The sequence below is a fragment of the Mauremys reevesii genome, linkage group 4, assembly GCF_016161935.1.
Source record: "Mauremys reevesii isolate NIE-2019 linkage group 4, ASM1616193v1, whole genome shotgun sequence".
Lineage (NCBI taxonomy): Eukaryota > Metazoa > Chordata > Testudines > Geoemydidae > Mauremys > Mauremys reevesii.
In genome coordinates, this window is record NC_052626.1 from 139,795,260 (window position 1) to 139,819,208 (window position 23,949).

At 41.8% G+C, this 23,949-nt stretch overlaps 1 protein-coding gene across 1 annotated transcript in view; it reads right to left on the bottom strand.

The window, feature by feature from the left end:
* TRIM33 (tripartite motif containing 33) overlaps positions 1–23,949 on the bottom strand; it is a 71,956-nt gene that overhangs the window by 31,773 nt on the left and 16,234 nt on the right. The window contains 4 exon segments of the mRNA XM_039536668.1: positions 52–168; positions 7,369–7,501; positions 10,522–10,669; positions 11,182–11,300. Of these exon segments, the coding sequence (XP_039392602.1) occupies positions 52–168; positions 7,369–7,501; positions 10,522–10,669; positions 11,182–11,300 (517 nt within the window).

Here is a 23,949-nt window from a genome sequence, read left to right on the forward strand (position 1 = left end):
GTAAATGCACAATGCAGTATCAACGCTTGAATATTATTTGTAGGTACTTACCTATTCTGCACTTGATTAGCTGCAAAATTAACATAATTCTTCTTTTCAAGAAGTTTGGCCAACAGATTCTCAATTGCACCCTTCTGATTCTGAAAAGCTTCTTCCAAAAACTGGTACCTTTCCAAGCCACAAAACAGGATACCAATTACTGTGGAGCAGTGCACGGAAACTAAAACTTCTCAGTATGGATTTAAACCTATATTTGCTAGTAAAAGCGTGACAAATTATGGCAGAATTACTGGTAAGTAGTGATTTAAGCCAAAACCTGCTCAATTTACAATACTTCTGATAATGGCACAATAAAGTTCCCAAGGAAAGAGAATCCTTAGAAGTCATTTGTTCGCGATTTTAAATTTTCTATACATTGGGAGATGAGGAACATTACTGTTTACAAGATAATAAGCTTCAGGATATTACTGTAAAGGGGACACAGCAGAATAAAGCTCACAATAAACCATTTTATCGTTTGTCAATATTTGAAAAAACTCCTTTAAAAGTCTATTATGTGGGAAATAAATGTAAGTTATTTTCTTTTATTAAGAAAACATATGTATGGACAAGATGCACAGTGCATAAAGACCAGTTAAAAATTAAAGATATACTGACTGCTAGAATAGACTTCCGCCTAAGACAGGTAATTTCACCTTTTACACTATGTCGTTCATATTCAGTAACAGTCATGTAAATTTAAAGCTGTTAGAATGTAACAGCTTAATTGTTTGGTTTTTGTGAATTTTTACTTCACAACTCCCCACCCACCAAATCTCTCTGACTGAACAGACACCACTTCTAAAGCACCTTCACTTAGTATTACCAGAGAAGAGTACAAGCAGCTATAGTATCAGACAGAGGATGAAACTAGGGATGCTTCACTACTTAGTGCAGAGCACGGCAAGATAGACAACATAAAAAGCAGAACATTTAATTTAAGGTTGGCAAGGAGAATTTAAGAAATACTTTCAAGATTTTGTGATCTTTTCCAATCAGGTGTCCAAGCTAGTAAGGTATCTTCCTCAAAACCCTCCATGATTCTGCTTAATGAGTCACATTACTAAGACCATGTCTACACTACAAACATTGGCTGACGAGTTATGTCAGCGTACACCTGCCAAATTTGTGTATTGCTTGGGTGCATGCATACTTAGCTGTTTGCATTGGTGCTGCATGTACTCATCAAGAGTGCTTGGAGTTGATGTAAAATACAATACACCATGAGGTATCCCAGTGTGCTACATGCCGCCCTCCAATGCAATGCCTTAGGAGACATTTTTGCATGTTTTGTGGGACAGCAAGCACTTGTGCCCAGGGATCTCTGAGAGCTAGGGGTCATGTTCCCAGCATGCAACTTTTTCCACCCCATAAAGCCATCCATACAGCTCTTTTTTTTTTTTTAAAGCAAAAATTAAGTCACATGAACCCACATGGCCCTTTTCAGTGTCTGCAACCTCTGACAGAAGGCTGGGGACCACAGAGCTAGCCTCATGAATGCCGCAAATACAGGATGCATGATTCTCCTGTCTTTCCAGACCTTAAGGAAGTGCTGCAACATCCAGGACACAAGAATTTCTTCAAGGACAATTTGCTGGGAGGGACAGCGAGAAAACAATACAAGGCTGTTGATGGCTTTCAGGGAGCTGCTGCAGATGGTGGGAATATCTTGTCTGAACCTGAGAAACAAGCCCAGACTGGTGGGATTACATTGCAATGCAGATTTAGGATGACAAGCAGTGGCTGCATAACATTCAGATGCAAAAGGTGACATTCCTGGATTTACACACCAGACTTGCCCCAGCCCTGGGACACCAGAATAACTGCACTGACAGTGGAGAAGTGAGTGGTAAATTGTATGTTGGAAACTTGCAGCGCTGGATTGCTACTGGTCAGTAGGAAGTCATTCTGGAGTTGAAAACCCACAGTGGGAGATATTTTTATACAACTGTGTAGGGCCGTTAATTGTCTCCTGTTATGCAGGACTGTGACTCTTGGTAATGTGCAAGACACAGTGGATGGATTCGCAGCACGGGGGTTCCTGAACTGCACTGGGGTGAGAGACAGCTGGAATATCCCTATTTTGGCACCAGCCCACCGTGCCACGGGGTACATCAACAGAAAGGGCTACTGTTCCATAGTTCTGCAAGCGTTATTGGATCATCATGGACACTTCAATGATTTCACTGTGGGCTGGTCAGGGAAGGTGCATGATGCTTGCATTCGTAAGAACACAGGACTGTTCAGAAAGCTATAAGCAGGGACTTTCTTTCCCAGCCAACAGACTATCATTGGCACTACTGAAATGGAACCCAGTCTATCCCTTGCTCCCTCAGCTTATGAAGTTATACACCAACCACTCAGACAACACCAAGGAAAGATTAAACTACTGGCTCAGCAGGTGCTGAATGGTAGACTGAAGGGACACTGGATGATTTGTTCACTGGATGGGATATTGGTGAGAAAAATATCCCAATGGTTATAGCTGCCTGTTGTGTCCTGAGTAATAGCTATGAGGCAAAGTGGTAAATACTTTAGGTGGTGCTAAGAACTGTGTAGTACTTACTATACATTGATAAATATGACTGTGTGTTTTCCTGAAGCCATGAATTACGTGATGCTTGGTGTGTTTTGACAACTTATATGCATTCTGCAATATTTGTTTGGAATAAAGATAATTTGATTCTTCAAAAATAGAACTTTTATTCAGTAGAAAAAGCAATACAGAAAATCAATATGCAAAAAAACCCAAAACATGCAGCAGTAGTATACAAGTTTTTAACATAACAGGATGAAAATTTAAAACAAATGTAACCTACTGTGGCTACACGCACACCAGGCCAGCCAGAGGTGTTTACTTGTAGTGTAAACATACCCACTATGCCCTGGTGCATTTCCTGTTCCTTTTCCTGCTGGGACTCCTAGGCTTTCCCCTGTCCTCTCGGTCTTTCTTCATGCTCTTGGTCATATTGCTCCAAGTCCTTTGTTCATGGCCCAGTGCAGTACTGGCCTGCAGGTTCTCCCAGAGTGCATCACTCCTAGTCTTTTTTTCTCCACCTCACTGAGGTGAGGTTCTGTGGGTGTGGAGGGGAACCCCTCAAGGCCGCAATGGCAGCAACTACTGATAAAAACAGACAGATGTGTCACTGGATTTACAGTCACAAGGGAAAGGGAGAGAAGTTTCCAAACTCCCGTCCCTCGTTCTCATAAGCATTTTTAATAAGACGTTTATTGACACTTTGGCTTCAGAGTGCCCCGACAATGCTTTGCTTTCCAGCCCCGGCCATTGTGAGTATGGCCTTCTAGAGACAAGGGGGTGAGGGGGTGGAAGGATTTCCTGTTGCATGAAGCTATAAAATTTCAAGCCCTATTCCATGGGTACAAGTACAGGGCAACAGCACTGAATACTGACACTATTTTCCACAGGTGGTGGTGATTTTAGTGAATATCTCACAGTTGAGGGTCACAAAGGTACAGAAAACACAGTTGTTACTGGTGTCCCGAAGCCCCCTGGGCTCACATGCTGTTAGCCTGTTTACTGCAATGGTGCCAACCAAAATCACAGGTAGCATGGGAAAGCATACTACCATGGAGGAAGAAACAAGGGAGTCATCACTAGAAACTTTCAGGAGAGGATTGCAGACCATTTCCATGAAAGTTCCACTGAGATCTCTTAGGAGGATACAAAGGACATCCCTACGTACCTAAACAAAGTCTTCTACATATCCCAGCTAATCAAATATAGAGAATGATAATCACATGCCAAATTTACGTCTTCTCATACAAGCAAAACAATGAAAAGTTGATACCTTTGTCTTGTTAACTTGGGGGTGGGCCAAAAGCCATCTATAACGAACATTTTAAGGAAGAAGGCATGCACTTTTCCAAGTCCCCTTCCTTTTCATCAGGCTCATCTGCACTTGACTGGCTAGACTGTGATACAGTCTCAAACTGGTCCAGGCTCATGGCATAGCTGGAGTCCCACACTGTCTTTTCCTTCTACTCCTCGCTGTTCACGGCAGGGGTCTCTGTGTCAGGCTCCTCCAAGGTATCCACAGTGACTGGTGGGGTGTTGGTGAGGTCTCTGCCAAGTATGATATGGAGTTGGTTGTAGAAGTGGCAGGTCTGAGGCACAGCATCAGATCTATTGTTGCGCTCCCTTCACTTTCACATGGCATTGCTGCAGATCCCTGTCGTACCTCTCTGCCTGCATCCTCAAGTGCAGTCTGTTTGTAGATGTTCACATTTCTGTGGTTGGTCCACAGCTGTTCTTGCACAGTATCTTCGCCCCACAGGACCAAGAGAGCCATTACTTCCTGCCTACTCCAGGCAGGAGAGCTTCTAGTACCTGTCTGCACAGAGCTGGCATGGTCAGCTGCACACAATGGTGAACCGCTAGGTATGCTCATCAAGGGGGGCAATCAGGAAAAGGTATTTCACCACCACCCAAGTGAGCATAAAGGGCATGCCTTCCAGCCTCTGTGATCCCTGGGCAGTGGAGTTTAACCGTGTGACCACTGCAGTCATTGTTGTAGGGAACAGAGCACTGTGGGACAGCTGCTGGAGTCTGTTAGGGCCAACACAGACCATGCAGTGTCTACACTCACAGACCATAGCTCTATGCCCTTCAGGGAGGTGGTTTTGTTTCATCATTTAAACAGGGAACTTATGTCAGCCAGAGACAAATTTGAGCATCAATACAGGCACAAATAGGTCAATGTAAGGCTACTTACCTCAACCTAACTTCACAGTATAAAACAGGCCAGAGGGTCACTTGCTACTTCTATTGTGGCTTAGCTGTATATAAATCCCAAGCTTTTGAAATGCAGCTTAGCAACAGCATTAGGAAACTTCACCAAAAGAACCCCAGAATATGTGTCTCCCTTCCCTCACTAGAGGCAATGACAGCACTCTTCAAGAGGTCAGGGAGCTCTAGTGATGGAACAAAAGTAATTTATATTCTGCTCAAAGACTACCATTAAAAGGGTAAATGAGCCTCATTTGAAATCTAGAAGGGCAACTGATCTGTCTAACCAATTCAGAGAAATGTCTGCATCTAGTGTTTAAAGTATGCACAAACCCCATTTCTTGCTTCAACTCCTTCTGTCTACGTCTGTGCAGTAAACCACAGTAAGAAATGTGCTACTTAGACCAGTATATTTAGTTATTGTATTGGCAAAATGCTATCCACTTTGAACTAACAATGGACAGGATTGAATTAAAAGAGCCTCCTCCCTCAAAATCAGCATAACAATGTTACTTTCCATGTACAAGGAAAAGAACCTTACAAATCCTTAAATATGTATTAAAGGCCCACAGATACCAAAAAAATCACTCAATCTGCATGGAAATTTCTGTCTGTTCTCATGCAGTGTCTCTGATAAAAAGATTAAGAGAATCACTTTTGGCAAAAAAGAAATTTTACTGAGTTTATTTATTGCTAAGCTTTTGGCACAACACTGCTGTTTTTACTGGATTTTAATCTAATTTCTAATATTTGGGCTGGAAGGAACCTAAACCAACTAGTTCATGTCAGTCTATTGCCACAAGACAATCTCAGCTTTCTACAGTTTCCCCAAAAGCTCCTACCCTCAAAGTTCTCTGGAGTCTGCACAGTGTGCCCTGTGGCTATTCAGATAGTGATTCAACAGCCTCTTGTGTTTCAGAGGATTAGGATTTCAGGTGAGGAATAAGCAGGAGATTAAAAACAGTGTGTTTGTTCACCTGACATGATTTTACTTAAACATTTTACAGAGCTCCATAAACAAAATCCCAGTTTTATTTTAAAGTAGAGGCAGACATCTTGCCCATCTGTAATTTACAGCTGCACCCAGAAGAGAGATTTTAAAATAAAAGTTTCTATTTAGTGGCACCTGAAAGCAGATTATTAGTGAAGTCTTATGGAAGAGAATACACTGTAAACAAGATGTGTCTATTTACGGATTGTTAATCAGTTAGTGTCAAGTGCACGACAGGTGGAAATGTAAAACAGGCTACCAAGCAAAAGCTCGTGAACAAATCCTAGACGTCAATATTCTTGGTAATTGTATTTTGAGGCTATTTACAATCAAATAGCATGAAAAAAATTGGGCCAAAATTGCTTACATTATGAAGCTGTCAGTAACTGTTAGAAGTTAAAGAAGTTAAGTTTTCTCTATTAAGCTGCTTTAATGTTCTACGAAGTCACTGACTATGCTGGAAAGGTACTAAAAACGGCTAGATCAGCTGTTTCAAACCATTGTCCAAATAAACGGAAAGAGCAGCTTTACAGAGAAGTGCTGTCTGGAGACAGATTGCAGTAAGCAGTTCTGCAATGGTCTGCTAAAGCTCCCAACGTGCAGAGTTTTATTTCTATAGTTGATTACTTGAAATATATATTTGCACATTAGAATCCTTACTACACCACTGCATAACTACTTACCAAAATTCCCAAACAGCAGCATTCAAATCACTGCACAACCATAAGACTTCAAAAGACTTTATGCTCTTCAACAGCTCCTTCTCTCCAGTGGATCAGATAATTTCTTAAGACTAATACAAAAGGAGAGGAAAACTTACATTCTTTATATATATGTTACCAGCCTCACCATTTTTAGTTGGAATTAGATAAGTTTCAGACAAGCAACACACCAACACCAGTGGATCAGACTTCAGCCCACTGTATTAGGCAAGTACATTCATCCATGATGCAAACCTTATATATAAGCTTTGTGATTTAGCCTAAAAGTTATACAGTATGTATCATATTAAAACATGATCTTTCCAGAAAAGTACTACTTCACCTATCGTTCACTACTATAGCCTCCATTCATTCAAAGTACCACTTTTTTAAATCCAGGTTTGTGCCAGTTTTATATGTTTTATTATATTTCATTTGTGTACACCTTAAAGTGGCAGCTCCACCGAGTGCCAGGCAAGTTTACACCTTAACCTCTACTGTCAATTCACCTCAAGCCCTGACCAGCACGTCTCTGAATCCAGCCCTAGATGTCCCATAACTCTACCAATGCACCACCCTTACAAATCACAGGACCCTTTGCTACACCAGATATAAGCAGACAGCCAGCCACGTAGCATCGTGTGACTGTTATAAGTATCCACCACAGATGACGACGAGACTAAAATATTAATTTATACTTCTGACCTAACTCACCTGTAGAACTCAGGACTTTAAAGGAGGCCTAGTGAGTTCCTCTCACCAAAAGAGCATTTCAGTCTAATGAACAGTAAATACAGCAATATTTAATTACACAAAAGCTTGATATTAATTTCACTTCCTCCTGCTCTGAGAAAATGCACCAAGGAGGTAAGACATGTTAATAATTGTACCTGTGTTCTTTGTGTTCCAATAACTGACAGTCTCTGCATGTCAGTCTGTCACATGTTTCACAGAAAAGTTTTAACTGTTCTTGTTTGTGGACAGGACAGAAAACAGGACGTTGACCAGATGCTCCCACGGCCTCTGTTTTTAAAAACAAACCATTTTTGCATTTTAAAATAAAGTTTGAAGAGAAAAATCTCTAACTGCCATGCTGGGTAAGACTTAAGAAGTCAGACAAGGATAATTATAAACCTATTCTCAGATAGGACAGTGCATATTACTGTAAATATGTACTTATTAAAATATTTACAGTGTCAGTAGTTCCAGGTGTGTTACTTTTAAGCAAAAAAAGGGTGGGAATTGCTTTCCCTTCCCCGCCTTAAAACCCCCCAAAGCAAGCTATTTTGTTTGACTATATAGCCACATCATTTCACCCTCATTATCTGAAGGTTCAAACACCCCTCAAACTTTTGTATTGTCAAGAACCCAGGAATCTTCTAAATTACCTCTTTAAAACCCTGACAAAATAGCCGTAAATCACATTTAATGGGAAAACTAATGTCAAAGTAACCAACACTATTTCATTTTGGTCAACATCTAGTCATCTGAGCTGCAGTTGGGCTGGATAATAGAAATTCACCCACAAGCAAATAAAGGATAAAAGGCAAAAAAATTCTTTCTGGGATTCCAAATTGCCCAATGACCCTTTGAAGACACTTGTGGAGGAAAAGCATTCTTGGGAAGATGAAGCAGATAAGGATTAAAGAAAAGTAGTAAGTGGATGTTTCCTTCTATCCTCAAGTACTGTCTGAAACTTGTTACATGATGCAAGTTATTGTAAGAAAAGACAGCACACAGGAATATAAAGTTGGATCTTCCACTGAAGAAATTTTAAAGTATTCAAGATATATTTCACATGGTCTAACAAACCATCGCAAACATATAATAGATAATTTCTTCCAAGTACACCTCTACCCCGATATAACGCTGTCCTCGGGAGCCAAAAAAATCTTACTGTGTTATAGGTGAAACCATGTTATATCAAACTTCTTTGATCCACCGGAGTGCGCAGCCCCGCCCCTCCAGAGTGCTGCTTTACTGCATTATATCTGAATTCGTGTTATATCGGGTCGCGTCATATTGGGGTAGAGGTGTACATGAAGAGTAAATAATTCACCACAGCTGATAACACCACTAAGAATCACTATGTGGTTCAGTTTCTGGGGAACGATGACTGTATTAACAGTCCTAAATATGGAAGTGATATTTTCTAACACTCTACATTCGCAGCAAAGTGTTGAAGGGTAAATCTGGTGGCAAAGTGATGATATTTGTAGGTGTTACATTATGAATGTCATTTTTTAGGTAGCCATGCTGTTGTGGCTTTACCTCGACACACTGCCACCTAGTCTGATTCAGAAGTTGAAAATTTACCAATGTACAATCTTATGAATTAGTAAATGTCGTCAAATTTAAGGCAGAAATCAAAAAGCCTCTTAAAGTTTAATTTTGCTGCTAGAACAACAAGTTTTTAGACTAATCAAGCCAATTTTCATTAATATTAAGCATTATACGTCATTAATAACACAGTTTTGGCATAGACCAGGAGTTCCTGGAAAGCACTTAAAGTGCAACTACACTAAAAGGGGACCAAAACTGCCATCACAAGGTTACTAGTTACATACTCTCAACTTATTTGATATCACTATTGTGAACAGAACTGTCTGTCTTAATTTGACCAACCGACACGACAGACTTAGATTCTGCAGAAACTAAGCTTCAATTTAAAAACCTTTTGTCCCTCGTTTTCAAAGAAAACCTTCCAAATGAAAATGCAGTAGTTTTACGTACCCTGAAAACAGCTCTAAGAGGAGTGACCTGTCCCCATTTATTTCAGTAGGTTGTGAACTGCAAAGCCTAATGATGACAATTTAAGGACCACATTTCTCAATACTTTAGATGTGCAATTTCACACCAAATTTGAGCACTCAGTTAGCATAGTAGTACCAGGAAACTGTCTAATTGCATATGTAATTGGTTAAAGATACTACGCAGAAACAGAGATGGTTTTGAATGTGTGCTGCCAGTTGCATCCCCACTTAGTGATACTGATGCAATAGTAACTTGGCATCCTGTACAAGGGCCATATTCTGTGCTCAATCTTTACGGAAACCTCCTATGAGAGCCCTGCTGCATATAAAGGATGGTACAGTATGACAAACTTCACGGACCATAATTAAAGGTGTATTCCAGTCCTCTCCACCAGATGAGTTGACATCTGTTTCACGCTCCCCCGACCCCCTTTTTAAACTACCAGCCCTGAAAATACATCCTAGGATCTTGAAATGTAGTTTGGCTCTGTTACTAGCAATGAGAGAACCAGAAAGGTTCTGCAACTGGAACTTAGTAATTGTATTGATACTTAAGCCAAAACAGAATCCAGTTCACGCTCCCATATCTGTCCTAGCTCTGCAGTGTTAATAAACACATTTGTCACTAAGGTAATCTGGTTTGATTCAGAATACACACATCAGTTCTGTTGATTAAGGTGGCGCACCACTCACACTTTTTAAAAAAACCAAACCCAAACAAATATAGAAGCCTCACACTGTTTTTCTGTTCTATATTCGTGCATTTCCTTCACAGACCCTTTTAACAGTATTAAGTATTACCAGAACAAGTCATTTTAATTTATTTAACATGTACAAGTTTCTTCCACTTTCAGGGCTCACTGACTGCATGTTGGCTTGCCCTCATCTTTCTCTAAACAGGGATTCCCAAACTGGGGGTCGGGACCCCTCAGGGGGTCGTGAGGTTATTACATGGGGGATCGCGCACGGTCAGCCTCCATCCCAAACCCCACTTTGCCTCCAGCATTTATAATGGTGTTAAATATATAAACAAGTGTTTTTAATTTATAAGGTGGGTGGGGGGAGGGGTGGCACTCAGGCTTGCTATGTGAAAGGGGTCACCAGTAAAAAAGTTTGAGAACCACTGCTCTAAAATCTTCCAGGGAAGTCGCAGACTAAGGATAAGTACATACAACTCATCCTTCCTCTCTTGGTTTGTATGGGCACATGCGCTCACCCACACCAGAAACCTCCAAGTAGTTTTGATCCCTAGGCTACAGGTAGGATTGGGCAAAAGATCAGCAAACTTACCTGAGGAGACATCCTCTTTCTTTCTGATCATATGATCTTTAGTAAATTTTACTCGTTGATGTGCTTCTATGCATGTCTTGCACAGCCATTCCCCACATTCCACACAAAAGCCCACAGCACTAGCATTATCTTCACAACTAGTGCACACCTAAAAGCAGGAACAAAACAAGTCAATATAGTTACTTACAAAGATTCAGTTTCCCTGTGGGGCTTTAATAGGCAGGTAAATAAAGTCCAGTAAAAGTGTTCATTTCTTTCGATTGGGGTTGGCAACCTTTCAGAAGTGGTGTGCTGAGTCTTCATTTATTCACTCTAATTTAAGGTTCTGCATGCCAGTAATACAGCTTAACGTTTTTAGAAGGTCTCTTTCTATAAGTCTATAATATATAATTAAACTAACTGTTGTATGTAAAGTAAATAAGGTTTTTGAAACCTTATTTCAAAAGCTTCATTTAAAATTAAATTAAAATGCAGAGCCCCCTGGACCGGTGGCCAGACCTGGGTAGCGTGAGTGCCATTGAAAATCAGCTCGCATGCTGCCTTTGGCATGCATGCCATAGATTGATCATCTAAAGCACGGGTAGGCAATCGCATATACCTACAAGGTGCACATACACCAAACAGTACCTAACTTGCAGTAAGAAAAGTAGAAAGACATACCTGTTCTGATTTCTCATCAGAGCTACTTGGTGCTTCCGAAGTGTCCTTCACAAAGTAGTTATCCACCAGGTCTATTTGTCTGCACTCCTGGCGGCATATTGGACACCTGATCACACCAACTGCAACACACAAAATAAATGTTTTACATTCTCTTGGCTTCAAGAAACAAAGTGATGAAAGTCAAATTTATAACAGTCAATGTGCAAGAATCAAATGGGTTTAACAGACAAGTGACCAGAATGAACAAAGAAAACCATCTTCTGAGTGCTTAATGTGATTGGCTAAGTGAAAACCAGACTCTAGGACTAATATCAACACGCTAACAAACCCACACTGGGCCAAACATGGTGAAGTTTTGGCCAAACCTTTAGAATGAAGGACCAAACACCACTAAAGAGACTTTCTTCCCTTCAGGGGGCCAAGTCCAGCTGGTATGAACTGTGATGCAATCATTCAGAGACTTTCCCAACAAGATCCAAGTATAGTACATCATTTAGTTAAATGACTTGGTCTTGGCTACATGGGTTTTTCTGTCTAAGTAAGGTTAACTATTTTACTCATTGCATCCCTTCCCTACACCTCAGATCTATTACACAAATTTAAATGTCAAAGGAGCCTTAAGACCAAGTGACTTCGTCCCTATACTCTCCAATCTGAATTCTTGTCATATGGATACAACTATTCCACACTACATTAAGGATTTTAAATGCCTACAATGTACTCCAGCAGACCATTCCTGGCTGCAATATTGCATGCAACAGAACCTCAATCACATACGTCCACTAAGATTTACCAGAATACCATGGGGATAGTCTAAAAATCTTTTAATTTTTAAACCCCAAACCAGCATTTTCCTTAACAGCACAAAAGTCAGCCATTACCCTAGCTGTATTAGTCTTGCTACGTTCTACACTATGAATTAATATGAACTGCAATGAAACTATCAGAAAAAGAAAAGAAATCTCAGAGCAGACTAAAGGTGTCCCCTACATAAGCTTAATGTTAGTACTGGAATAAAGCACTGACATTTTGGATGGTCATGCCTCAGAGTTAAATTAAATATTTTTATTTCCTGTTTTAGATGGAAGAATTTTCAGATGAAATATCCTGTATTATTTAAGTGAGCAAACTGATATTTAACAACAGAGCTGGGAACTTCAGGAAAAGATGATGTTGCTATTTCAGTGGCGATCAGTTAAGTCACTGCCACAGCAGAAAGACATCAAGAACGGACCCTAGAAGCCCAAGCACTTGGAAGCAAGATTTTGGAAGATACAGAATTTAAACTAAATGGGAACGTAGCTAGATAATCTGATGTCACATTAGTAATTTCCTGTTTTCAGGAACCTTGGTAGGGTATTACAACACTCCACCCAACTTCAAGAAGGGATGTTTTGTAGCATGACCTACTTCTAGCAATTCTGGTTGTATTGTTGTACACCATTTACAATGTGCATAATATTGCTAAACTGTTTAACCAACACACAAATAAATATCAACAAGCAAATGGCAGCAAACAACATAAAGGCCAAAAAAACCCAAACCCCCAATTGGTAAAAAAAAAAAATTAAGTTACATGGTAACTACAAACAAGGTAAACAAATTCCCTGGTAGTAGCAGTAACACTTTGGGATCAGTAACACTGCATCCTAAGTAAGGCACATGTTATTCAAAACAATCTTGTTCAGTGTCTGGGTATCAATACTAAATACTAACACAGCAATATTTAATAAACTGGTTAATAAATAAAATGGGTAAACATTCTCCCCATAAAAAGACAAAAAGCAGGGGAATGTAGTAAGAAGAGAGCCTGAGACATAAGCCCTTGTATCAGAGGCCTGGTATGAGGCAGGACCTTCTCACAAAATCTGACAAGAACAGGGCTAATATTGAAGAAATACACATTCGTACGAAGTGCTAAGCACAAAGTACTAACACAAACACACCCAGATATCAAGGATGGTACAAAAACATTCCACAAGGATAACAGGAACACACCGACTCCTCCTAAAAGATCCAGGATGACAGTACGTAATAGAGATGTTTTGATCGAACCACCATGTACAAGGTAATGGGTAAAAACTAGACATATCAGGGGGCAGTAGTAACTTGTTTGTATCAGGGTATAAAGATACACCTCAGAGGGAATATCTTTGTCCAGCTGAGTGGTGAATGGAAAGTCCTGCCATGAACAGAGTTGCATCCACTGTCACGTGCATATGTCTTAGAATCCTCGTAGAGCCTGTCAGGTGCTATTACCATGATTTGTCGACAATAAATCTGGCCTGGCGCCTTCGTACCTTAACGGATCTTGTGGTCATTGGGCGGTTCGCTCTAAGTCTGCTGTGCCAGCTGTCTGCGCAGAGCTGGGGCAGCACACAGGGAGAACACACACATGCAGCCAAACATCTAACCACATTAACCATTGGAACAATTTACCAAGGGTCGTGGTGGATTCTTTATCACTCATGATTTTTAAATCAAGATTGGATGGTTTTTCTAAAAGTTATGCTCAAAGAATTATTTTGGGGAAGTTCGATGGTCCATGCCCTACAGAAGGTCAAAACAGAATATCGCAATGCCCCTCCGCCCCCCCTTTCTGGCCTTGAAATCTATGAATTTACTTTATTATATCTACCTTTTGAGGGACTAGCTTTCAGATTAGTCTAGAATTAATGGTCACTGCCTCAGAATTCTTGACGTACATAAGAATGGCCATACTGGATGAGACCAAATGTCCAACTAGCCCAGTATCCTGTCTTCTGACAGTGGTCAATGCGAAGTCCCTCAGAGGGAACAAACAGAACAGGTCATCATCAAGTGATCTATGCCCTGTCATGCATTCCCAGCTTCTGGCAAACAGAGGCTAGGGACATCATCCCTGCCCACCCTGGCTAATAGTCACTGATGGACCTATCCAGTTCTTTTTTTAACTCCATTGTAGCCTTGGCCTTCACAATATCATCTGGCAAAGAGTTCCACAGGTTGACTGTGCATTGTGAGAAAAATACTTCCTTTTGTTTGTTTTAAATCTGCTGCTTATTAATTTCATTTGGTGACCCCTAGAGTTCTTGTATTATGAGGAGTAAATAACACCTCCTTATTTACTTTCTCCACACCAGTCATGATTTTATAGACCTCTATCATATCCCATCCCCTAGTTGTCTCTTTTCCAAGCAGAAAAGTCCCAGTCTTATTAATCTCTCCTCATACGGAAGCCATTCCACACCCCTAATCATTTTTGTTGCCCTTTTCTGACCCTTTTCCAATTCCAATATATCTTTTTTTGAGATGGGGCAACCACATCTGCACACAGTATTCAAGATGTAGGAGTACCATAGATTTATATAGAGGCAATGTGATATTTTCTGTCCTATTATCTATCCCTTTCTTAATGATTCTAACATTCGGTTTGCTTTTTCGACTGCCACTGCACATTAAGTGGATGTTTTCAGAGAACTATCCACAATGACTCCAAGATCTCTTTCTTGAGTGATAACTAATTTAGACCCCCTCATTTTATACGTATAGCTGGGATTATGCAGACATGCAACTGAATTTATTCCGGGGAAATAATCTAGGATGACAAGATCTCGCATCAACCCAAACTCAGGACTGTTGCAAGGGTTAGATTTGCAGAAATAACCAATGTTTTCATATTGTCTAAGTGTACAAGTGTTCACTTATTTATATAATGAAGTCTCCAAGGTGAGGAGAGCCTTGATATTTTCTTCATACTAAAAGCTAAGATTCAGTTAATTATGGACAACCATAGACTATCATAGAATTCAAGATCAGAAGGGACCATTATGATCATCTAGTCTGACCTCCTGCAAGATGCAGGCCACATAAGCCGATCCACCCACTCCTGAACTAATTCTCTCCCTTGACTCTGCTGTTGAATGCTCCAAATCATGATTTAAAGACTTCAAGTAGCAGATAATCCACCAGCAAGCGACCCCTGCCCCATGCTTCGGAGGAAGGCGAAAAACCTCCAGGGCCACTGCCAATCTACCCTGGAGGAAAATGTGAGATAATTCCAAAAAGGTACTTTAACCAAGAGTCTAGATATAAGGAGGAAAAAAATGGTTTCACTGAACAATTACCACTACAAGTATTCTCAGTGGAACACCATCCCCTTGACAAACTGAAACGGATCACATATCCCACCTCGGTTTTACTACAGTTCTCCTAGGCTCATCACAAGACAGTGGAAGGAAAACTAATAAAACCAGAGGTCTCAAATCTCTGATCTCTCTGTAGTCAGGTCCCACAGCTTTAATAAACTTCTTGAAAAACAGCCTCTGGTTCTCACTGTGAAAATTAAATGATGGGGGAATAAACAAGCATCAAATGTTTCTAGAGGATTTAGCCAACTAAAAATGTGTAATCTTGGTAAGGGTGATATCACCAGACTCAAGAAAAACAGTTGTACTTCAAGGATTTTTCACATAAAGAGTCAAATACTTCTTGAGATCCCATGTGAAAAAAATCTATTTTCACACCATTTTTAGGGTGACCTGCAGAAAGCCAATATTTTAAAAAGAAACAAAAAACTTACCACCTATGAAAGAAGGTAGAAACAACAAGTTACAGTTTCAGATACAAGGACCTTGTAGAGCAAGCAAAGATGTGACTGCATACGAAGTGCCCACATCAAAGTAATGGGTATGGAGGATATATCAGAACTTTCCTTGAAACACTAGATTTATACTCCTGATTAAATTCATTAGAGCCAGAGTAAGAGTGCAATCATGTACTCAATGGATTACAGAGTCCTTCTAAAAAAAAAGTTATCTTCTCAGCCTCCACATTAAATGTCATTTTCGTTTTTCGGATTTCATTATTTTCAATGATAGTGGTTTTCATATATCCTGTGCAATATTATGCAAAATGCATCAGCCTGTGTCCCACATTCTTCCAGTCAGAATATATATCTATCAGTAAATCTATGTGTTATCTTAACTATTAAGACTCCAAGTTCCATTCTCCCAAACGTTGTTGATAAGGTTTCTGTATAAGAAAAATGTGGAAATGGTGTTAATTTTATAGAAAAGAAAAAACAGGAGGAACTGGTCACTACCATCAAAACTTCCACAACATGTAACCAAATTAATAGAAAAACAAGTGTATTTTAGTACTTAAGCTATCTATGGCTCAATGTTTTAATCACAAAGCCAGAAGAACACAAGGAGGTTTTCCTTTCCAGTATTTCAACAGGAGGCAACTTTCTCTCCTGTCAGGAAACAGGTAGAGCTTTCAGGAAACAGGTCATTTCCCTGAGGTGCTGGTGGACATTTTGGTGGTGTTTTCCAATCCACCCAAGGCACTTAACAGAGCTTATGATGGAGCAGAACACAGACATAGCAGACTCAAACTAGCTGCTGATGCTATAACCATCACAGACCGAACCGAGTGCTTGGCACAACGTGTTAGCAGCTGTTCAAACTTCCTGTAACATGCAGGGTGGTCAGTGACATTTTCCTGCAGTGCACCACGGTCAAATAGCTAGAGCAGCCACACTCTAGGAGGCCACTAGGTAGTTTGGGATCTGACTGGTTTGACTTGGGTCTGCATGCTGCAGTGTGGATGCCAGAACCCCAGGTTCGAATACAGGTTCGAAAATTTGTTAACGTAGAGTTAACAATCAGCGTAGACCCTAAAGCCCTGGGTTCTCTAACCCAGGGTCAGCTGGGTTGAGTCCCTCTAATCCTGGGTTTACACTAAAGTGTTGCTATACCTTAAGAGTTCATTGTATCATACAAAAAATCACATAGCTGCTATGTAAATTAGCACCACTGATAATAGTGGTTCTTGTTTCTCTCCTGTAACCCTAGCTAAGTCTGATCTAATCAAGGAGCAGGAATAACTTCTTACCTGAAAATCTGGTTTGAGTCACCAATCCAGCAGGTAGGGAAAGCCTGCCTGGCACTGTCAACCACACTCAAATGGAGATAGGTTTCACTTGCCATCTTCTTGCATCATGAGCCACTCCTCCCTGTCATGGCACCAGGAGAGAGAGTGTTTCCAAAGCCTGCAACAGAGGGAGAAGAGAAACTCCCAGATCCCTTGTGACAAGTTCCTAACAAGGGTCAGGTGACCCCAACAGGAGGAGTAATTCACCTAACACACTAATATGGGCAGAAGGCAATCATGAAGGAGGAAAGGTGGGAAAATATGCCCCTAAAACTGTGGTCAAGGAGGCACCTGTGAGTGAGAAGACCTAGAGTACATAGTGTTTAATGAAGGAATTCAGTCCTGTGTAACTGCTCTGTAGATTTTGCATACTGACAATGATCTGACTTATTACAACTACTCAAAAAAAGAATCCACTGGAGGATGGATGAAGGGAATTCTTGTCACTTTCTAAGAATTGTCACTATCCTTCTAGTCAGCTGCCAGACCCAAGAAAGGGAATTTGAGCCTCCATTAATCAGACAATGAATTACAATCTTGAAACAGCAGCGTGAGCAGCAAGGACATCTTAACGGTTCTTCAGCTATCTGAATGATATTTTTTTTTAAAAGATAGAAGTTATTTTCTCACCTTCTTGACTGAGATAGAAGATAGAACATCCAGATGAAGGAAAGGATGCAAGCAGAAGAAGTTCTACTATATACCAGGAGCGTTACACATTGTTAGATAACTGCAAAAAGGCTGAAAAGTCAAGTTTTGCTTAGAGCTCATGTTACACATTCATTTTGTTGGGGTCAAAAAGATTTTATTAAGAGAATATTAATGCATGAAGCTTTTTTTGTAGCCCTTTTAATTGTTTATAACTCAGATAACAGAGTATATTAAATTAAAACCTTGGCTTTACTACAGAAGGACTCAAAAATATTCAAAACAATAGTAAAGAAAGTCACTAGTCCTATTTTCAAAGAAGTAAAAAAAAAGATTAACCCCTACAATAGGTTCTAAAATCCCACACTAACCTATATTGGAGGGTATTAAAGAGACATTGACATAAAAACCGTACCCATCTGAAATTTTACCTACCACTGTCAAGTAACATCTAAAATATCTTTAAACATATTTTTCATTTTATTTTGTGACTTGACATGAGTATTTTGCCTATAGTTAGCATCAATGTTTTCTCAGAATAGTCAGATTCCCTTGATAGCTGCTTGCATGGGTCTTTCACACAATACGGGAGAGAATTTTTTAATAAAAAAATGTAATTATGTAAACCATAGAGGTGGCAAGTATAATACCCAAAAGTACTTTTAATTATAAATTTACTAGATTTCAAATTAATTTTGTCCTTTTAAATAAATAAACTGCATCTAACTCTACTCAGATTCTGCCTTCTTTACCATGACTTCATAAAAAGTTCTCTATTTCTTTAATGTTTTAGAAGGTCTGAAAAACAGCCAGAATAAAAGCTGAATTCTACCAAGACCTTTCTTGCTGTGGGATAAAGTTAACTAAATCTTTTCAAGACAGCATTCATTAGGGTAAGTCTTCCTGTTGGTATGCATACTTCCACCTTTTCATGTTCTCTGTATGTATAAATATCTCCTGTCTGTGTGTTCCATTCTATGCATCCGAAGAAGTGAGCTGCAGCTCACAAAAGCTCATGCTAAAATAAATTTGTTAGTCTTTAAGGTGCCACAAGTACTCCTATTCTTTTCTCCTGACCATTATCAACCAAGCACAATGTTCTGACTTGCGGTCGAGGGGGAAAAGAAAGTCAAGCTCTTACTTAAGGCATTTGTAAAACACTTGTATGAAAAGGAGGAAAAAGAGTTCCAGTCCACAAACGGAGTAATCCAAACCAGCGCACCTTGCTCTATTTGAATACGTTACCCGAGAGAGAGAGAGAGAGAGAGAGAGTGTCCCTCCCCACCTCATCTGCCCTGGTTTTTCATAATCTGTAAATCAAGGCAAACAAATAGGATTTCACAGACCAAGTCAATGTGAATAAGATTTCTAGAGAAGCTGCAATTCAGGAAGGCTAGCACAAGAATAAGTCTGGGCCAGGATCATCTTAGCTGTTTGAGAATAATTAGGATGAGTAGGATTTCTAGAGTCTTGTTTCATGGAGACTGGAAAGATAACTCAGCTGAAAATCCCATTTTCTATGTTCTGTTTCATGAAAAGCTCTGAATATTTGCTAAAAGCCTCTTAAAAAGTTTGGAGCAAAAAGATTCATTACAAGATTTTCTCATCTCTTTACAAGAAATTTGCACACTCAAGGATTCTTTTCCTAGAAAGAGGCTGCCCACTCAGCCAGTGAACATTTAGGAGACCTTGAATAAAGAGGACTTTTAGTCCAATGGGCACAAGATTATTTGAGAAGTTGTTTGAAAATAATTGCTGAATTTTCTGATCCTAGTAGAGCCTTTTGACCATAAATGTGGTATAAGAAGATTAGCAGGTTAAGTCTGACCATTTTTAGTTATAAACTGATGCTTTCCCCCTTTAAATTACTTTGGTCAACCATAAACACCATAAATCTGTTTCCTGAGAGAACAGATCATGTGAACTGTGTCATTTCCTCTCTTTTCCCAAGGTGATTTCAGTATTGATAAGTTTCCCATGTTCCCTTGCAGCTTTATTTTATTTAAAGCTTGCTCCTTGACTCATTTTTGATCCAACTAATTATCCAGCTGACAACAGAATGTGAAGTACTGATAATATTATGAGCTCAACATTAGTCAAACTTAAAGGTACCTAGTTTTCTCTATTTAAAAACCCAATTTTACTTATAATTTAAACCAGACAAAATGTACAATTCAACCCAAAGTAAAACCATTGCGCTATGCTACAAAGAAAGGTAAAATTCAAACCTTAAATACTACTCCTCTGGGAACAAGCTAAGTGTGTTGCTAAGGAAAATATTCATCTTACCGTGCAAACAGAAGAATCAAAAATTCTTGCTACTAAAAGCAAAACTAGATTAGAACAAAAAGCTCTGGCTACAAAATGCACTTATTTGCTATATTGATAAAAGTAGGGTATAGAAAGTAAATTATGAGAGTCCAAACACTGAGCATAAACCTGGCTAAATTGCTTTTATTTGGATATTTAAACTTGGATTAAACTTTTGAAAAATGTAATAAAATGATGTCACTAAAAATAAAACAAAGAAGAAATGTGAATAAATGGCCATTACGTATTTGCTTATAAGCAAGATGTCAATATCCAAGATGAAAAAAATCCCATAAACACAAAAATTAAACACAATTAGAAAGCTGAAAAATCTGTTTACATTTTACACTGATTAAATTTAAACTTCATTGTTCTCAGCTAAAAACCATCTACTTAAGCTTCAGAACTTCACAAGCTTTGATGGCTGCAAAAGAGCTGCCAATTTTGCTGCAAACAATCCATTTCATATTAGCAGTACTGATTCAGTAACAGAAGGTGCTGCTTCCCAGAATGTCTACTCAACATGCTCAGGGAATAGCAAACGTAGGGAGCACCAAATAATTTTCAGACATCTGCACCAGAGTCCATCCTGTTAAATATAATTACCATTTTTAACAAAGGCTCTGTTTCACACAGAGTAGATTAATACTTGTGCTAGGTAACCACAACTTCGTCCTTCACAATTCTGGCTGAAGATGCATTAAGTACTGTTGTTACATTTTAAACCACTCCATTATATTAGAGAGGGCTAACCCATAACTATCTTTCTTCTTTCCTATTAAAGAGTTTCATCTTTAACCATTTAGATGTACATGTTTACTTAAATTGCCATAATGTGTTCAGCAGGAACTACAGTCTAAACACACTTGACAACAGTATTCACCTAAACTTGGGGAACTATAATGAATTTTCCATGTGAAATGCAATGCCATTCATATCACAAGAGCAAACTTATGAAAAGATTCAGAACACAGCACTAACCCAATCCAAAACTAGTGAAGTGCCCACTAAGAAACAACTGACAGTACAGTTTGGAAAAGATGGTTACTCACCGTAGTAACTGTTGTTCTTCGAGATGTGTTGCTCCTATCCATTCCAGTTAGGTGTGCGCGCCGCGCGTGCACGGCTCTCCGGAACATTTTTACCCTAGCAACTCCGGCGGGCCGGCTGGGCGCCCCCTGGAGTGGCGCCGCTATGGCGCCTGTTATATACCCCAGCCGGCCCGTCCGCTCCTCAGTTCCTTCTTGCCGGCTACTCCGACAGTGGGGAAGGAGGGCGGGTCTGGAATGGATAGGAGCAACACATCTCGAAGAACAGTTACTACGGTGAGTAACCGTCTTTTCTTCTTCGAGTGATTGCTCCTATGCATTCCAGTTAGGTGATTCCCAAGCCTTACCTAGGCGGTGGGGTCGGAGTGAGACGTGGCAGAGTGTAAGACTGCGGAGCCGAAGGCTGCATCGTCTCTTGATTGCTGCACCAACGCGTAATGGGAGGCGAAGGTGTGGACAGAAGACCAGGTGGCCGCTCTACAGATGTCCTGGATGGGAACATGGGCCAGGAAGGCGGCCGACGAGGCGTGTGCTCTCGTTGAGTGAGCAGTGAGGCGGCATGGTGGCACGCGAGCAAGCTCGTATCATGTCCGAATACATGCCGTTACCCAGGAGGAAATCCGCTGGGAGGAGACCGGCTCACCCTTCATGTGGTCGGCGACTGCCACAAACAGCTGGGTCGAACGCCGGAAGGGCTTCGTCCGCTCGATGTAAAAGGCAAGGGCCCTGCGGACGTCCAGGGTGTGCAGCTGTTGCTCCCGAGGGGAGGCGTGCGGCTTCGGGAAGAAGACCGGGAGGAAGATCTCCTGGTTGAGGTGGAAGGCCGACACCACCTTAGGGAGGAAGGCCGGGTGTGGTCGAAGCTGCACCTTGTCTCCGTGGAAGATGGTGTATGGTGGCCCAACCGTTAGAGCACGGAGCTCAGAGACTCGTCTCGCTGATGTAATTGCGACGAGGAAGGCCATCTTCCAGGAGAGGTAGAGCAGAGAGCACGTGGCTAGAGGCTCGAAGGGCGGTCCCATAAGTTTGGCCAGAACGAGGTTCAAATCCCAGGTCGGGGCAGGACGCCGCACCGGCGGGTACAAGTGGTCCAGGCCTTTAAGGAAGCGGGAAACCATCTGGTTAGAGAAGATGGACCGACCTCCCATAGATGGACGAAAAGCGGACACTGCTGCCAGGTGTACTCTCAAGGAGGAGACTGCAAGACCTTGCTCCTTAAGGTACCAGAGGTAGTCGAGGATGGTAGGGACCGGGACTACGAATGGATTGATTCCTCGTTGATCACACCAGAGTGTGAATCGCTTCCATTTCGCAAGGTAAGTGGAGCGAGTGGAAGGCTTTCTGCTCTCTAGCAGGACTTGCTGTACTGCCGCCGAACAGTCCCTCTCTGCGTGGGTCAACCACTCAGGTACCAAGCTGTAAGATGGAGGGACTGCAGGTTCGGATGGCAGAGTCTGCCGAAGTCCTGGGTGATGAGGTCTGGCCATAACGGAAGGGGGATGGGATCCCGAACGGAGAGCTCGAGCAGCAGGGTGTACCAGTGCTGCCTCGGCGAGGCCGGAGCTACGAGTATGACGCGGGCTCTGTCCCTCCGAAGCTTCAGTAGCACTTGGTGCACTAGCGGGAATGGAGGGAAGGCGTAGAGGAGGTGATCCGTCCAGGGGTAAAGGAAGGCGTCCGACAGGGAGCCTGGCGAGCGACCCTGGTACGAGCAAAACAGGTGGCACTTCCTGTTCTCCCTGGAGGCGAATAGGTCTATCTGGGGAAACCCCCACCTCCGGAAGATTGTATGGACGACATCTGGATGGAGGGACCACTCGTGGGAGAGGAACGACCTGCTGAGATGGTCGGCCAGCGTGTTCTGCACTCCCGGAAGAAAGGATGCTTCCAGGTGAATTGAGTGGGTCACGCAGAAGTCCCACAGGAGCATCGCTTCCTTGCAGAGCGGGGAGGAGCGGGCTCCGCCTTGTTTGTTCACATAAAACATCGCTGTCGTGTTGTCCGTGAACACTGCTACGCATTGGCCTCGCAGACGGGCGTGGAAGGCGTGGCACGCCAAGTGAATTGCCTGCAGCTCCCTGACGTTGATGTGGAGGGAGAGCTCCTGGGGCGACCAGAGGCCCTGGGTGTGTAGGTCGCCCAGGTGTGCCCCCCATCCCAACGCCGAGGCATCTGTCATCAGTGTCACGGACGGACGAGGAGGGCGGAACGGGACTCCTGCGCATACGATCTCTGGGTTCAGCCACCAACTGAGCGAAGCGAGGGTAGGCTTCGTGACCGTGACTACTCTGTCTATGGAGTCGCGGTGTGGGCGGTACACCGACGCCAGCCAAGATTGAAATGGGCGAAGGTGCAGTCTCGCGTAGGCGGTGACGAACGTGCACGACGCCATGTGGCCAGGAGGCGTAGGCAGGACCGAACCGTCGTAGTGGGAAAAGCGTGCAGGTCTCGGATGATGGAGACCATCGTCTGGTGCCGGGCGCGAGGGAGACAGGCCCTGGCCACCGTGGAGTCGAGGACCGCTCCAATAAACTCCACTCTCTGCGATGGAGTCAGTGAGGACTTCTCCACATTGACGAGAAGGCCCAGTGCCCGAAACAGGGAGAGTATCTCGGCAACTTGGTCTGTTACCAATTGGTGGGATGGCCCGCGAAGCAGCCAGTCGTCGAGATAAGGGTAGACGTGAACTCGACGATGGCGGAGGTCTGCAGCAACTACTGCCATGCATTTGGTGAAGACCCTTGGTGCGGTGGATAGGCCGAAGGGTAGCACCGCAAACTGGTAGTGCGCACCGTTGACCACAAAACACAGGTAGCGTCGATGGGGAGGGTAAATAGCAATATGG